This window comes from Perca fluviatilis, chromosome 17 (genome assembly GCF_010015445.1).
Source record: "Perca fluviatilis chromosome 17, GENO_Pfluv_1.0, whole genome shotgun sequence".
NCBI classification, from domain to species: Eukaryota; Metazoa; Chordata; class Actinopteri; order Perciformes; family Percidae; genus Perca; species Perca fluviatilis.
Genome location: NC_053128.1, coordinates 34,849,642 through 34,867,141, shown reverse-complemented (window position 1 = coordinate 34,867,141; position 17,500 = coordinate 34,849,642). Strand labels below are relative to the sequence as shown.

The following is a 17,500-nucleotide window of genomic DNA, read 5'->3' as shown; positions in this document are numbered from 1 at the left end:
GTGTGTGTCTGTGTGTGTGTTTGCGTGTGTGTCTGTATGTGTGCATGTGTGTCTGTTTGTGTGCGTGTGTGTGTGTGTGTCTGTATGTGTGTGTGTCTGTATGTGTGTGTTTGTGTCTGTATGTGTGTGTTTGTGTGTCTGTGTGTGTGTGTGTGTGTGTGTGTGTCTGTCTCTGTGTGTGTGTGTGTGTGTGTGTGTGTGTGTGTGTGTGTCTGTCTCTATGATTGTGTGTGTTGTTCCCAGAGTTGTTGTTGCCAGAGTTGTGTTGCGACAGCGCGGGGGCGTGACCGTGGGGTAACATCCGAAGGGTAGCTCGCTGCGTTTGCGTGTCACGGTTTAGTTCATGCAGAGGAATGGCGCTGAGATCTGTTTCACGGCTGGTAAGTCCACTTTTACAAACTGCTCACAGATAAAAAAAAAAAGAAGCTAAGCTAAGAACTGAGGAGTTACTGAGGCAGAGATGAAGTTACTAACTGAATGATTTAAAGATATTTAACGTCAGAATTCTCCGTGTTAAAACACGAGTGTCGACACGTGACGGAGAGAAAGGAAAGATTGAAACATGTTTAACGTAGTTCTGTTTGTATTTGGCTGTCAGGTGGATTAAAGCTAGCGTTACATATCGTTTGGGTTTCTTCAGTGACCCGTACTAAAACCATACTTTAAAAACTGGGCCTCAACCGAGAATTTAAAAGAAGGGTGGCGACATTAACGAACGGCTTGTTTATTGATAAGGCCATACGCTCACATTTAAATATTTAAAATGTACCAACAGAAACGTCTGTTAAACAACAAACGGAAGAACCACTAGATGGCAGAAGGGAACAATACATTGTCCAAAAAACCTTGGAAAAGGCAACAAAAACCTCACAAAAATTGTCTAATTTTTTTAAGGCGACAAATACTCCAGACTGTTGGACCATAGACCTTTATAATAAACATTACCATTGACCTTTATAATAACATTACCATAGACCTTTATAATAACATTACCATATACCTTTATAATAACATTACTATAGACCTTTATAATAACCTTATTATAGCCATTTATAACATTACCATAGACCTTTATAACAACATTTCCATAGATCTTTATAATAACATTACCATAGACCTTTATAATAACATTACCATAGACCTTTATAATAACATTACTATAGACCTTTATAATAACATTACTATAATAACATTACCATAGACCTTTATAATAACATTACTATAATAACATTACTATAGACCTTTATAATAACCTTATTATAGCCATTTATAACATTACCATAGACCTTTATAACAACATTTCCATAGATCTTTATAATAACATTACCATAGACCTTTATAATAACATTACCATAGACCTTTATAATAACATTACTATAGACCTTTATAATAACATTACCATAGACCTTTATAATAACATTACTATAATAACATTACTATAGACCTTTATAATAACATTACTATAATAACATTACCATAGACCTTTATAATAACATTACCATGGACCTTTATAATAACATTACCATAGACCTTTATAATAACATTACTATAGACCTTTATAATAAAATTACCATAGACCTTTATAATAACATTACCATAGACCGTTATAATAACACTATAGACCTTTATAATAACATTACCATAGACTGTTATAATAACATTACCATAGACCTTTATAATAACATTACTATAGACCTTTATAATAACATTACTATAGACCTTTATAATAACATTACCATAGACCTTTATAATAACATTACTATAGACTTTTATAATAACATTACCATAGACCTTTACAATAACATTACTATAGACCTTTATAATAACATTACCATAGACCTTTATAATAACATTACCATAGACCTTTATAATAACATTACTATAGCCATTTATAATAACATTACCATAGACCTTTATAATAACATTACTATAGACCTTTATAATAACATTACCATAGACCTTTATAATAACATTACCATAGACCTTTATAATAACATTACTATAGACCTTTATAATAACATTACCATAGACCTTTATAATAACATTACCATAGACCTTTATAATAACATTACTATAGACCTTTATAATAACATTACTATAGCCATTTATAATAACATTTCCATAGACCTTTATAATAACATTACCATAGACCTTTATAATAACATTACTATAGACCTTTATAATAACATTACCATAGACCTTTATAATAACATTACCATAGACCTTTATAATAACATTACTATAGACCTTTATAATAACATTACTATAGACCTTTATAATAACATTACTATAGACCTTTATAATAACATTACCATCGACCTTTATAATAACATTACTATAGACCTTTATAATAACATTACTATAGACCTTTATAATAACATTACCATCGATCTTTATAATAACATTACTATAGACCTTTATAATAACATTACCATAGACCTTTATAATAACATTACTATAGACCTTTATAATAACATTACCATAGACCTTTATAATAACATTACTATAGACCTTTATAATAACATTACCATAGACCTTTATAATAACATTTCTATAGACCTTTATAATAACTTTATTAAGTAGGTCCTGCCGAGGCAGAGATGAAGTCACTAACTGAAAGATTTAAAGAGATTTAACAGCAGCTGTCGGATAAAAGAAAGACATGTTTAACTTTGTTCTGTTTGTTATTGGCTGTCGGGTGGATTTCCAAACGTCAGCCATCTGGAGCTCTGTTGTCAGACCTTCACTGCTGCACCTGAATGCACCACCAGGAAGGACTCGCATCGCCGCCGTTTTAACACATTTAAAATTCTGAAATTATCTTTTAAAAAGGATTTTATAAATAGCCAATCAGGTCACACACACCGGAGGGCTTTTTATGTCCCATTTTTATTTCCTGAGGAAATGATTTCTTCTCTCATTTCATCAGTTTTTATTTTCCATCTCTCTGTTTCCTCTCTGATTAAATAAGTAAATTATGATCTCAGGCTGCAGGTGCCTCGTTTGGCTCTCCGGCGCCGTCTGAGCGTGCTCAGAGGCGGCGTGTCTCGGCCCACGCCATGGCGCCGTCGGCCACTCGCCTTCCTCTGCTACGTCTTGTCCCTCAGTGCTCTGCGGCCGTGGGCCAAACGGGTAAGAGCCATCTGATTGGATGAAGGGAAACAGGGCGGGACAGAAACTTGTTTTGTTTTACCTCCCTTTTCCTTCTCCTCTCGTCTCCTTCTTTTCTCGTTTCCTGTTTTACATCCTTACACTCAGTGATCACAGAATACATGTCTCAGTGTGATGTTAACGTGTCTCTCTCTGGTATTGATGACGGTAAATTGTCTCCATCTCTGCAGATTTCCTGCCTGTTCTGTCACTCTCAGCTGTTTTAAATAATAAACCCTCAGAACTCTACCTGCTCAGGTTCAGGGACCAATCATTAGAATCCTGTTCCCCAGCTGCACTCGCGCTTGCAGCTGGGAGAACTCATCCTGCCGCTGGGATGGTGGTATTAAAGGGTCATTTCTGGGTTTGTTTCCAACCTGGACTCTATGTTCCCATGCATTGGTCTTTAAGTGTCTGATGTGAACAACAATCTCTGGAACTGGTCCAGTATTAAACCAGAACCAAGCTGTAATGTAACCCTACAGGACTAATGTTCAGCAGCAGTTAGAGTCCACTAAAAGTTCTGTTGTTGCTGCTGACAGACTCACATTATTATTCTAAGTGTCTGACAACATTATGGGATGGATCCCTACAGAGAGAGACCTTTTAGTTAAAGAGTAAGATCCTTTTAGTTTAACATGAAACAGCCCCAAAATCACATTACTGTTAGCATCTCTGCTAGCATTTCTGTTAACAGGTTAGCATCTCTGCAAGCATTACTGTTAGCATCTCTGCTAGCATTTCTGTTAGCATCTCTGCTAGCATTTCTGTTAGCATGTAGCATCTCTGCTAGAGATTGTTGTTCCCATCAGTCACTTAGGCACAGAAACATGGGAACATGGAGTCCAGGTTGAAACAAACAGAAGTTCCCCTCTAAAGGCAGAGCTGAAGGATGGTGGCGTAGGTTCCTGAGGAGTCCTGGAGGACGGAGAGAGATGTGGCACTGGGGAGGATGACGCAGCTAAGCTAGTGTTGTTTATGGTTTCATGGCGTTGTGCTAAGCTAAACGCTAAAGAGGAAAAGTTGCTGAATTTCAACCCTTCTGAAGCGAGTCATCCAGCGGAGATTTATCGGCGGTGGATTTACAGGTGTTCATTAGTCGCTCTTACCTGAGGGTCTGGCTCATTCTGTGACAGCCTTTATACCTTAGATACTCTAACACATATCAGATATTTACAATAATATGTACACCTTACAGCAACCAAATGAAGGTAAAATATACTGATAAAAATAGCTAAAGCTTTATTATCTATTTTATGCAGTGCCGTAGGACCCAAGTATGCACTCAAGACGTTTTTATCTCTGACTTGTCCCGGATTTGTCCCGGATTTGTCTCGTACTTGTCTCGGACTTATCTCTGACTTGTCTCTGACTTGTCCCGGACTTGTCTCGGACTTGTCCCGGACTTGTCTCTGACTTATCTCTGACTTGTCCCGGACTTGTCTCAGACTTGTCTCTGATGTATCTCGGACATGTCTAAGACTTGTCCTGGACTTGTCTCGGACTTGTCCCGGACATGTCTCTGATTTATCTCAGACTTGTCTCTGACCTTTCAAGTCTAAACAAAAACCAGAACCATTCTGTGCTGCCCTTTGCCTCTCTGCTGGGCCCTACCTCGCGGTTTTGACGCGGATCATGTGTATACGGCTTTAGAGTTAATAATCTGGCCTTGTCCAATCCTGCAGAGTTAGTCCTCTGCACAAAAATTATCATCTTAAAAGATACATCATACACAGAAATGATCAACAGGTAAGTGAGTGAAGCCTTCAAGGGGATTCTTTATTTGTGTCTTGGTCTTGGACTAATCCTGGTCTTGGACTTATCCTGGTCTTAGTCCTGGTCTTGTACTTGATCTGGTCTTGGACTAGTTCTGGTCTTGTAATTGTCCTGGTCTTGGACTAGTCCTGGTCTTGTACTTGTCCTGGTCTTGGACTAGTCCTGGTCTTGTACTTGTACTTGTCCTGGTCTTTTACTTGTCCTGGTCTCGTACTTGTCCTGGTCTTGGACTAGTCCTGGTCTCGTACTTGTCCTTGTCGAGTAGAGATCGGCTGGTTTAGTATTTTTTTAATTAATTTAATAACCTGCATCATCATCATCATCCTGAGAAATGAACCGCTACAACAGGAATAACATTTAATATCATTAATAAACTTTATTTCTAAAGTACTTTAGTATAACAAGGTAACCAGCAGATTAAAACCCCTGAGAGGAGTAACTTCACCTCTTTTTACCTTTCCTCTTCTATTTTCTTTCCCTCTTTTGATTCATTTTCTCTTGTTTTCTTCTCTATTCTCCTCGTTCCTCCATCTTTCTCTCCTCTCTCCACATCCTTCCCTTTCCCCACCACATGACTAAATACCGATAATATTCTCCTTCTATGAAGCAGATAATGATGTTTACCATGTAGTTTCCTGTGTGGTGCTGTAGGTGGCGCTGTACCGCTCATTCCCAACGCGCCTCCTCTCTCGGACCTGGGGCCGTCTGAACGGCGTGGAGCTGCCCACCTGGCTCCGAAAGCCCGTCTTCTCCCTTTACATCTGGACCTTCGGGGTCAACATGCAGGTCAGCAAAATGTCCCAGTTAGAGAGGAAAGCCTAAGGGTGGGGGGGAGACACACAATCTAATAACGTGATCTATTTAAATTAGCTGTTTTCCAAACACTGATATTTAACCAGATCCCCCTAAACCAAAGAGTAGAAGACTGTTAAAGAGCCCTTCAGGATTTAAAGTATGAAGAGTATGTACATGATCGCGGGGGGGGGGGGGTTGCAGTGTTTTGGGAGGAAACTATTGTAACATTGACTTCTCTCTGTATCGTCCAATAGGAGGCAGCGGTGGAGGATCTACATCACTACAGGAATCTGGGTGAATTCTTTCGCCGGCGTCTGAAGCCTGCGGTGCGCCCGCTATGCGCCTCCTCCTGTCTGGTAAACTCCTCCTGTCTGGTTAACTCCTCCTGTCTGGTAAACTGCTCTCTGTCTGGTTAACTCCTCTCTGTCTGGGTGCTGGTTAATGTCAGGGTTAGGGTCATATCCTCAGCATATAGCATTCAGTTCCATATCCTCAACGTATAGCGTTAACATATGTATATATTTACAGTTTCATATTATCAGCGTATAGTGTTAACATATATTTATATATTAACAGTTTCATATCATCAGCATATAGTGTTAACATATATTTATATATTAACAGTTTCATATCATCAGCATATAGTGTTAACATATATATCTATTTAGAGTTTCATATCATCAGCATATAGCGTTAACATATATTTATATATTAACAGTTTCATATCATCAGCATATAGTGTTAACATATATTTATATATTAACAGTTTCATATCATCAGCATATAGTGTTAACATATATTTATATATTAACAGTTTCATATCATCAGCATATAGTGTTAACATATATATCTATTTAGAGTTTCATATCATCAGCATATAGCGTTAACATATATTTATATATTATCAGTTTCATAACCGTTTATAAAGAAGATAACTTTGTCTGTGTGTGTGTTTTTTATGTTTGTGTGTCTGTGTGTGTGTTTGTGTGTGTCTGTCTGTGTGTGTGTTTTGTTAGTTAATAAAGAAGGTAACTTTGTGTGTGTGTCTGTTTGTCTGTGTGTCTGTCTGTCTGTGTGTGTTTGTCTGTGTGTGTGTTTTGTTAGTTAATAAAGAAGGTAACTTTGTGTGTGTGTGTGTTTGTGTGTGTGTGTTTTGTTAGTTAATAAAGAAGGTAACTTTGTGTGTGTCTGTGTGTGTGTTTGTGTGTCTGTGTGTGTTTTGTTAGTTAATAAAGAAGGTAACTTTGTGTGTGTGTGTGTGTGTGTGTGTGTGTGCGTTTTGTTAGTTAATAAAGAAGGTAACTTTGTGTCTGTGTGTGTTTGTGTGTCAGATCTCTCCGGCCGACGGGAAGATCCTCCACTTTGGGCGTGTGAAGAACTCTGAGGTGGAGCAGGTGAAGGGGGTCACCTACAGTCTGGAGCACTTCCTGGGTCCACAGAAGGGGCGGGGCAACGGTAAGGCCACGTCCACTCCACCCAAATCCGGTGATGTCATAACACCATCATTAAGCGTGCGTGTCTGTTTGTGTTTGTGTGTGTGTGTGTTTGTGTGGGTATGTGTGTGTGTGTGTTTGTGTGGGTATGTGTGTGTGTGTGTTTGTGTGGGTATGTGTGTGTGTGTGTGCCTTTCTCTCTCCGTGCCTCAAATGCCTGTCTCCATCCCTCCATGTCTGTATCTCTAACCTGTCTCTCTCTCTAACCTGTCTGTCTCTCAGACCTGTCTTTTTTCATTCCAGGACCGTCTCCTGTCCTCTCCAGATAATGATCTGTTCCATGTCTGTCTCTCTATCCTGTCTCTCTATCCTATCTCTCTCTCTACCTGTCTGTCTCTCTAACCTGTCTCCCTCTCTAACCTGTCTGTCTCTCTGTCTGTCTCTCAGACCTGTCTACCTTCCGGGACCATCTGCTGTCCTCTCCAGATAATGACCTGTTCCATGTCGTTGTGTATCTGGCTCCAGGAGATTATCACTGCTTCCACTCGTCTGTCTCTATTTCTAACCTGTCTCTCTCTAACCTGTCTGTCTCTCTCTCTCTAACCTGTCTCCCTCTCTAACCTGTCTGTCTCTCTGTCTGTCTCTCAGACCTGTCTTCCTTCCGGGACCGTCTCCTGTCCTCTCCAGATAATGATCTATTCCATGTCTGTCTCTCTATCCTGTCTCTCTATCTATACCTTCTCCTAACCTGTTCTCTCTCTGTCTTTACCTGTCTCCCTCTCTATCCTGTCTCTAACCTTCTACCTCTTCCTTCTCCTCTCTAACCTGTCTCTTTTCTCTCAGTTCTGCTACCTTCCGGGACCGTCTCCCTGTCGCAGAGAATATGACCTCGGTTCCACGTGGTTGTGTCGTCAGGAGATTATCACTGCTTCCTCTCACCTAACCTGTCTGTATCTTTCTCTAACCTGTCTCTCTCTCCAACCTGTCTCTCTCTCTGACCTGTCTGTCTCTCAGACCCGTCTGTCTCTCAGACCTGTCTACCTTCCGGAACCGTCTCCTGTCCTCTCCAGATAATGACCTGTTCCACGTCGTTGTGTATCTGGCTCCAGGAGATTATCACTGCTTCCACTCAACCTGTCTCTCTCTCTCTAACCTGTCTGTCTCTCTCTAACTTGTCTCTCTCTCCAACCTGTCTCTCTCTCAGACCCGTCTACCTTCCGGGACTGTCTCCTGTCCTCTCCAGATAATGACCTGTTCCACGTCGTTGTGTATCTGGCTCCAGGAGATTATCACTGCTTCCACTCGCCCACAGACTGGAGGGTGGAGCTCCGACGCCACTTCCCAGGTCAGACTCACTTCCTGCTGGCTGTGAGCTCACTTCCTGCTGGCTGTGATCACACTTCCTGTTGTCTCTGTTATCTGTAGCTTTTGTGGGTTTTTTCGACATATTTTACCACGTTTTTTCACTTTTTAAACAAAAGAATTCCACGTTTTTGTTGTTTTATGTCAGATTTTTTATATACTTTATAAAATGTTTTTCTGGCTTTATTTGCTGCCTATTTTAAACTGTGTGTGTATGTGTGTGTGTGTATGTGTGTGTGTGTGTGTGTGTGTGTGTGTGTGTGTGTGATTGTGTGTGTGTGTGTGTGTGTGTGTGTCCAGGCTCCCTGATGTCGGTGAATCCCGGTGTAGCTCGCCTGGTTAAAGAGCTCTTCTGTCTCAACGAGCGCGTGGCTCTCACCGGCCAATGGCAGCACGGCTTCTTCTCGCTGACGGCAGTCGGCGCCACCAACGTGGGATCCATCAGAATCTACTTCGACCAGGTCATAAAGATCATTTATCTTTTCACTTTCACGTGTGTGGAAAGCTTTAAGAAGTGGTCGGTGACAAAATCGCGGTAGGACAGGGCCATAACGTTATCACGTTAGCAATAATAACTCGGTAGTAACCGAGGCTAAGGGTTAGGTTTAGGAAAAGATGTTTATATGTAATTTTGACTCAAATTTGTATTCATAAATGACATGTTGATGTTTGAAAGTCTCGAGGTTTTGATATAAATGTAATTTAAATGTCACCTGTCATCCAGAAGGAAATATTCTGGAGCCTATTTCACCGTCAATACTGCCGACGTTGTCTTTGCTGTAATCAGATCAGAATATATTTATATTTATGTTTATGGAAAACATCCATGTGTCCAGACAAGGCTAGCAGCAGCAGCATCGCCGCGTCAGACACCTTTCTGGTGGGAAAAGACGTAGAAAACGCCATTCAGCTGCCACGCAGGCAGTGTGTAACCGGTCTAAGTTAGGTATTAATAATATTTGGTGATCTACAGCAGGGGTTTTCAATAGGTGAGGCGCGCCTCCCCTGGGGGGCGCCAAAGAGCCACAGGGGAGGCGCAACACGCCAAGAAGAAATAACTCTGTATGCAGCTCTATTGATATCGGTAATTGTGCATGCGTGTATCAGCTTTAAAATGCATTGTTTCCTTGTCCCAAGACAACAGCAATCAGCATGAAGGGAGGAGACAGGACCCAGCAAAAACCATAGGAAATATGATCCTGAGTTAAAGTTAGTAAACCTGGGGGGGGTCCCAGGCTGCACCTGTGCTGCAGTGGGACAGAGACTGGAAGGATGGGTTAGGGTTCACCTGGGGGGGTCCTAGGCTGCACCTTTGCTGCAGTATATATAACCGGACGTCTCTTAGTGTCCTCTCTCACTGTAAACAGCTCCGGTGTAGAGCAGCGTTCAGCCTCTTCCCTAAACCTGGTCTCATTTAGAGACCAGAGACCAGACAGGGCTCTGAGTCTGTCAGGAGGTCTGAGATCTACCAGATCACGTAATGCACAGCAGACTACGGTGCAGGTGGATTATTTTCTGAAATATAGTGACTTTATTCTTGTAGGTTAATAGCCTATTATAACTTTATTTTTCACAAAATATTGACTCCTCCAAATCTCAGAGAACACAGATGGGATGAGTTATATTTTGAATGTGCACAAAGTTTTGGACATGAGCAGAAATCTTGCTCAAACATCTGAAATATTAAAGTCCAGAGGTTTATTAATAAATTAAAATGAATAATGTATCACTGAGGTTACTTCCCCAACAAAAGACGCAAAAGAGAAGGTAAGAGTAAATGATGCCTATAGGCTACATGTGTGCTGACTCAGATATAATTAGAAAGCTGATCTAAAGGAGAATAAATAGATGAAAGTAATACAGAATTCCTGACAGCCTTACTGCAATATATTACATTATGTTTTTATAGCTGGATTGTAATGTTTAACTTTACATAAAGATATTTCAGGTATATTTATTCAGAAAAAGGTCGAAATAGGTGCAAAACAATTCACCAGAATGCAGGAAATGAAATGTTTAATGCTCAAAATGTTCAGGGGTTGGTGTGTGTGTGTGTGTCTGTGTGTGTGTGTGTGTGTGTGTGTGTGTGTGTGTGTATGTGTGTGTGTGTGTGTGTGTGTGTGTGTGTGTGTGTCTGTGTGTGTGTGTGTGTGTCTCTGTGTGTGTGTCTGTTTGTGTCTCTCTGTGTGTGTGTGTGTGTGTGTGTGTGTGTGTGTGTAATATAAATCATATTTCAGAGCCATTAATCTCTCTCTATATCTGTGTTGTGCAGGAGCTTCAGACCAACACTCCTCGCTACAGGAAAGGCTCCTTCCACGACTACAGCTACATTGCCGTGGACGACCAGGTGTTGCAGGCGGCAGGTGTAGGGGGCGTGGCCTCGGCAGAGGGAGGGGGTGTGGCCTCAGGCGTGGGCTTACAGAAGGGGGAGGCTGTGGGAGAGTTTAACCTGGGCTCCACCATCGTCCTGCTGTTTGAGGCTCCCAAAGACTTCAGCTTCAAGCTGCAGCCAGGACAGCCAATCAGAGTGGGCGAGGGGCTCGGAAGCGTGTGATTGGCCGGGCGAGGCAGCCTCTGATTGGCCGACAAAGACAGATTTTTAAAGTTGGTGGCATTGTGGGTAACTTTCTCTGTAACAAAGCCGCTGTGGAGGCCAGGAAGTGGACTCAAACTCCCAGAATGCCTTGTGCCTCATGAAGGGGAAATGCCAAACCTTTCTTTCTTCTTTTGTGTCGCTCGTCCAGAAACTGAACTAACAAAAAAACATGATCCTTTATAGGAGACCTGTCCCTGTACACACACACACACACACACACACACACACACACACACACACACACACACACAAACACACACACACACACACACACACCACACACACACACACACACACACACACACACACACACACACAGAGACACACACACACACACACACACACACACACACACAGAGACACACACACACACACACACAGAGACACACACACACACACACACACACACACACACGTTAACGTGGCCATATCTTCTTATAACGAGGTAAACTAAAGGTCCTGCTGTGTATGATGCCACAGCGAGCCGTGTTTCTATATCTGCTACATGTAGCAACATGCTAACGCCTGGCTGCAGATGGTCATTTCATGTCCAAGAGACAGCGCTCCAACAGGCGGTGAGCTGTAACCATGGTAACCCAGTGAGCTGTAACCATGGTAACCCCTGTTTAATGGCAGACTGACAGGTCTCCTTAACAACCAGCAGCTCCCCGTCCACCCAAACACTCTGAATGGTTGAAGCTTTATTGTTTTGTTTTGTTGTTCAAAGGTCCAATCAGAGCTGCAGAAATCTGAAGCAGCTGATTGGCTGAAGCCCAACAGGCTGCCTGTGATTGGTTAGAAATATCAAATCATTCTAAGTGAAATGTTCATTTGTTTCTCTACTTTTGTAAAATGTGTAATTATGAATAAATATTATTTCTCAGCAGCGTTGTGTTGTGATAATCCTTCTGATATGATCTGTAATACCAAGATATAACACAATATAATGTTATATATTTTTTATATATATATATGTACAGTACAGGCCAAAAGTTTGGACACACCTTCTCATTCAATGCATTTCCTTTTATTTTCATGACTATTTACATTGTAGATTCTCACTGAAGGCATCAAAACTATGAATGAACACATATGGAATTATGTACTTAACAAAAAAGTGTGAAATAACTGAAAACATGTCTTATATTTTAGATTCTTCAAAGTAGCCACCCTTTGCTTTTTTATTAATAAGGGAAATAATTCCACTAATGAACCCTGACAAAGCACACCTGTGAAGGTAAAACCATTTCAGGTGACTACCTCATGAAGCTCATTGAGAGAACACCAAGGGTTTGCAGAGTTATCAAAAAAGCAAAGGGTGGCTACTTTGAAGAATCTAAAATATAAGACATGTTTTCAGTTATTTCACACTTTTTGTTAAGTACATAATTCCATATGTGTTCATTCATAGTTTTGATGCCTTCAGTGAGAATCTACAATGTAAATAGTCATGAAAATAAAAAGGAAACACATTTAATGAGAAGGTGTGTCCTTTAACCTGTTGTGAAGCGTGTGCTTGTATGCACGCAGTATGCATCACTATATATATATATATATATATATATATATATATATATATATATATATATATATGTATGTATATATATATATATATATATGTATGTATATATGTATGTATACATATATATATGTATATATATATATATATATATATATATATATATATATGTATGTATATATTATACCTATATTAGGGATTCACCAAACCCAGATTTTTTGGGTTCTGCTGAATACCGAACCCACTGGTTAAGATTCTGCCGAACCGAACCGAATCCTACTCCCATCACAACCCCTGCCTTGGACATGGCTTTCCACATGTTTGCAGCATTGTCCCTCTAGACCAGATGACCCGTGTTAACAGGTATGTCCCACGCTCTGATCATTTCTTGCAGTGTATCTGCGATGTTTAATGCTGTGTGCCTTCCATTGAATGCTTCACATTGAAGAATAGCATGTGTGCGCTTAAAATCATCATCAATCCAATGTGAGGTCATACTGATGTAGGACTGTGTAGTGTACTCACAAGTCCACATGTTGCATGTAAATGCCAAAGCCTGTGCTTCGGCAGCGTGTGCTTGTATGCCGGAAGTGACTCGTACATTTCAGGGATGATTTTGTCAGTAAAAAAGCGCCTGGAGGGGATTTTGTAACGTGGCTCAAGCAGATGGAGTAGCTCGTTGAATCCAGTGTCTTCCACTATGCTATAGGGCTGCTAGTCAGTGGCTTCATTTTCCCAATTGCTGCATGAATGGCTTTGGCCCGTGGGTTATCTGATGTCCTCTGTTGGTTCGGTGTAGGGCAGAGCTGGTAATGGTCGTCTGCTTAAAGCGTAACTCTCCCCAAAATGCATCCTAGGGTATTTTTGTGAATGAACGTGAGTCAAACTTTAGTTTAAAAGTATATTTAGGACCGAATCGCCACTTTTAAGATTCACCGTATTCTCGTTTTTGGGTCAAATGGCTTTTGAATGGGAGAGCTAGGGGCACTACTCTCAAAATAGATATTTTAGAAATACTAAGAAGGCTCGACACAACATGAAACTTTGCTTCAAGTATCACCAGGAGCTCTACACCTTAACGCAAGCATTGACAACATTGTTTGTGTACCCAGATTTACTAAAAAAGGTTTTGAACAACTCACCGCAGCTGTTGTTGTTTCCGGCTGCAGCCATTTGATCAGTCAAAAACAATCGATTTCCGAACGCAACGTAACCGGGAGGAGAGTAGAGAAGGAAAGCTCCTAAAGCTGAGTTCCATATAAATGCACGGATAAGTCGTTTTGTCGTTATTGAAAAACAATATTGACCTCGTAATTGTAAAAGGAGCCTCGTATGGAGTCTGTTCATTCGCATTCGGATATCGACTCGTTTTGACTGCCGAGGTGGTAGCGGCCGGAAACAACAACAGCTGCGGTGAGTTGTTCAAAACCTTTTTTAGTAAATACACAAACAATGTTGTCAATGCTTGCGTTAAGGTGTAGAGCCCCTGGTGATACTTGGAGCATAGTTTCATGTTGTGTCGAGCCTTCTTAGTATTTCTAAAACAGCTATTTTGAGACTAGCATGAGAGTGCCCATAGCTCTCCCATTCAAAAGGCCATTTTACCCAAAAACGAGAATACGGTGAATCTTTAAAGTGGCGATTCGGTCCTAAATATGCTTTTAAACTAAAGTTTGATCGCAATGCATCACCAAAAATACCCTAAGTTCGGCTAGTGAAAAGGTGCAACTTCTTTAACGTTTTTGGCTGTGATTGTCCTTCCTTTACCGTACCTGAAGTTGCTGCGTTCTGGCTGCTGTCTGGAGATTCCTTCGTGCACAACTCGTATTCTTCCAGATGTTTCAGACCAGATGTTGTAACAGCGGCCATGTTGTGTATAGTTTAGGGTCCTCGCCACCACCAGACCAATCAGCATTGATCAGATTGAACATGTAGCTGGACTTGAATGGCCTTCTTTTGACTGAAAGTACTGCCAAAAAACACTTTTTTTGCTCACCAGTTCCATTTATATACATGTATATATCTATATATCTATGTATATATCTATGTGAAGTAACGAGATAGTTCAGTCCAAGATGGCGGAGCTGCAGCTCTGTCATGGGTGTGTTTGTTTGCAATGGAACGTTCTATTGAGTTCCTCCTCTTGTTACTTCTATACTCTTTGGCAAGAGCAGAAACTCAACACAACGTTCGCCTCCTTTTCTCGCCTCTCGTTCCTTCTCTTTGGTAGTGTTCGGTTCGGTCGAAAAATAACGTTCGGCAGTACCTGAACTCCGTCAAAAAGCCCAAAGTTCTGCTGAATCCGAACCGAACTCTGGGTTTGGTGCATCCCTATAACGTATATATATATATATATTATTATAATGACCAGAGGATAGTCTTTAACCCATCGACTTTATGTTTGAATAAAAGAGATTTAAAAACCTATGACATCATCATGATGTAAAGTCTCTGAGTCAGCGGGAGAAACTCTCAACAAATAAATCTAATATTCACTGCAATAATGTACACATGGTCTGTCTGTCTGTCTGTCTGACTGACTGTCTGCCCGTCTGTCTGTCTCTCTGTCTGTCTTTCTCTCTGCCTGTCTGTCTCTCTGTCTGTTTCTGTCACACTGTCTGTCTATCTCTGTCTGTCTCTGTCTGTCTCTCTCTCTATCTCTCTGTCTGTCTGTCTGTCTGTCTCTCTCTCTCTATCTCTCTGCCTGTCTGTCTCTCTGTCTGTCTGTCTCTCTCTCTGTCTGTCTATCTCTGTCTGTCTCTGTCTGTCTCTCTCTCTCTATCTCTCTGTCTGTCTGTCTGTCTGTCTCTCTCTCTGTCTTTCTCTCTGTCTGTCTCCCTGTCTGTCTGTCTCTCTCTGATTATTTGTTATTTCCCTAATTTTTCTAAATGAATTATGAACCTCAGTAACACGCTACAGTTTATTTACAGAATAATCTCCATTCAGCACTCTCATTGGTCGGTCCTAGCTCCGCCCCCTGCAGCAGACCCAGCAGCAGAGCCAATAGGATGCCGGGGGGCAGCAGTTAGCGTAGCGATGGAAGCGTGGCTGGGCCAGCCCTCCGTGTGACCAGGGGTCTTCGGGGCTGTCCTTCCCCAGCCAGAGCTTCCCGAGCTGGGCATCGCTGGCGGCCGGTGGCCCCTCCCTGGTGCCCTGCTTCACCGCTAGGAAGGACGCCAGGTCCAGGTCCAGACCAGCAGCGCCCCCCCTCGGCCGGGGGGTGTTCTGCCGACACTGAGGACACGGGATCCACACCTGGGGGCACAAAGACACTGAGGACATGGGATCCACACCTGGGGGGCACAAAGACTCATGGGAAATGTAGTTCAGTGACAGGACGGGAAGCTCATTTGAAATGGACTTCTTTATCGTTTTATTAAGCTTTTGACTGTGATCACACTATATATAAGTGATGCTATGCTAGCTCTGTGTACTGTGTTATTTTGGCTATGTTGACTGATGCTATGCTAGCTCTCTGTGTACTGTGTTATTGGCTAGATTAGCTGATGCTATGCTAGCTCTTTGTGTATTGTGTTATTGGCTAGGTTAGCTGATGCTATGCTAGCTGTTTGTATCTTTGAACACAACGTGACACGTTCAGATCTCAGCGGTTTTAAAGCAACGTAACAGTTGTGTAGTTTTTGTCTGGATGATGTAATCGTACTGATGGTGGTGATGTCATAGCTCTGATAGTGATGATGTCATGGCTCTGACTGTGATGATGTCATATGACAGTGATGATGTCATGGCTCACTTGCTCGTTGATGACCGTGTCGAGTCTCTTCAGACACGCCTGGCAGAAAGCGTGGCCGCAGTGCAGTCGCCGCGGCAACCGCGCCGCCAGATCGTAGCTCCCGAAACACACGATGCACACCAGGTCGTGCCTCCGCGGTGACATCGCCGTCTCCATGGCAACAGAGGGGGGCGGAGGGGGGAGGGGCTGGCAGGTCACTTCCTCTTCCTCTTCCTCTTCCTTTTTTCTGTCGTCTGACATTTTTTCCTGAGAGACGAGAGAAAGTTTTAATAGTTTTTATTATTCGTGGTATATGTATATATATATATATATATATATATATATAATATAATATGTGGGAGTCATTATCTAGTTGAGGGTACTTTCACGTCATATTTCATATAATATTTTAAAAGTAGCCGATATATCTTTCGTCTTTTTGCGTCAGTTCGCTGCAGAGAATCGGTGAAATATAGCTTTGTTGTTTTTGATATTTTTAGAACCTTCCGCTGATTACATCACTTAATAAGGTATGTCTTATTATTGTCATATTATATCTTATTGTTATTATATATTATAATTGTCATGTTATATCTTATTATTGTTATTATATATTATAATTGTCATGTTATATCTTATTATTGTCATGTTATATATTATTGTAATGTTATATCTTATTGTCATGTTATATCTTATTATTGTCATGTTATATCTTATTATTGTCATGTTATATCTTATTATTGTCATGTTATATCTTATTGTAATGTTATATCTTATTGTCATGTTATATCTTATTATTGTCATGTTATATATTATTGTAATGTTATATCTTATTGTCATGTTATATCTTATTATTGTCATGTTATATATTATTGTCATGTTATATCTTATTATTGTCATGTTATTATATATTATTATTGTCATGTTATATCTTATTGTCATGTTATATATTATTATTGTCATGTTATTATATATTATTATTGTAATGTTATATCTTATTGTCATGTTATATATCATTATTGTCATGTTATATATTATTATTGTCATGTTATATCTTATTGTCATGTTATATATTATTGTAATGTTATATCTTATTATTGTCATGTTATATATTATTATTGTCATGTTATATATTA

At 40.7% G+C, this 17,500-nt stretch overlaps 3 protein-coding genes across 8 annotated transcripts in view; 1 reads left to right on the top strand and 2 right to left on the bottom strand.

Moving 5' to 3' along the window:
- Window positions 1-11,386, top strand: part of pisd (phosphatidylserine decarboxylase) — a 29,994-nt gene extending 18,608 nt beyond the window's left edge. Inside the window, exons 3-9 of one of the 6 annotated variants that reach the window (XM_039779497.1) lie at window positions 2,988-3,132; window positions 5,578-5,712; window positions 5,976-6,077; window positions 7,053-7,176; window positions 8,359-8,499; window positions 8,817-8,977; window positions 10,789-11,386. In XM_039779497.1, the coding sequence (XP_039635431.1) occupies window positions 2,988-3,132; window positions 5,578-5,712; window positions 5,976-6,077; window positions 7,053-7,176; window positions 8,359-8,499; window positions 8,817-8,977; window positions 10,789-11,070 (1,090 nt within the window). In that variant the 3' untranslated portion in view covers window positions 11,071-11,386. Of the gene's footprint in view, window positions 1-223; window positions 381-1,229; window positions 3,133-3,341; window positions 3,653-5,577; window positions 5,713-5,975; window positions 6,078-7,052; window positions 7,177-8,358; window positions 8,500-8,816; window positions 8,978-10,788 lie in introns of those variants that run through there. The other 5 variants (XM_039779498.1, XM_039779496.1, XR_005636644.1 and 2 more) reach the window with 5 other exon arrangements.
- The window catches only part of LOC120545317, a 376,621-nt gene that overhangs the window by 81,298 nt on the left and 277,823 nt on the right, over window positions 1-17,500 (bottom strand). The window lies entirely within an intron of this gene.
- si:ch211-202f5.2 (uncharacterized protein LOC795181 homolog) lies at window positions 15,538-16,541 on the bottom strand. Its single transcript, XM_039779578.1, has 2 exons — window positions 16,386-16,541; window positions 15,538-15,886 (listed from the first exon to the last, which is right to left on the bottom strand). The coding sequence occupies exons 1-2, from the start codon at window positions 16,539-16,541 to the stop codon at window positions 15,596-15,598; spliced, it is 447 nt and encodes a 148-aa protein (XP_039635512.1). The 3' UTR covers window positions 15,538-15,595.

Excerpts from the sequence above, each read along its gene's own strand:
- si:ch211-202f5.2 (XM_039779578.1), bottom strand. The coding sequence starts at position 16,541 with ATGGAGACGGCGATGTCACCGCGGAGGCACGACCTGGTGTGCATCGTG. Across the intron at positions 15,887-16,385 it reads ACACGGTCATCAACGAGCAA|GTGTGGATCCCGTGTCCTCA; the intron begins GTGAGCCATGAC and ends TTGTGCCCCCAG.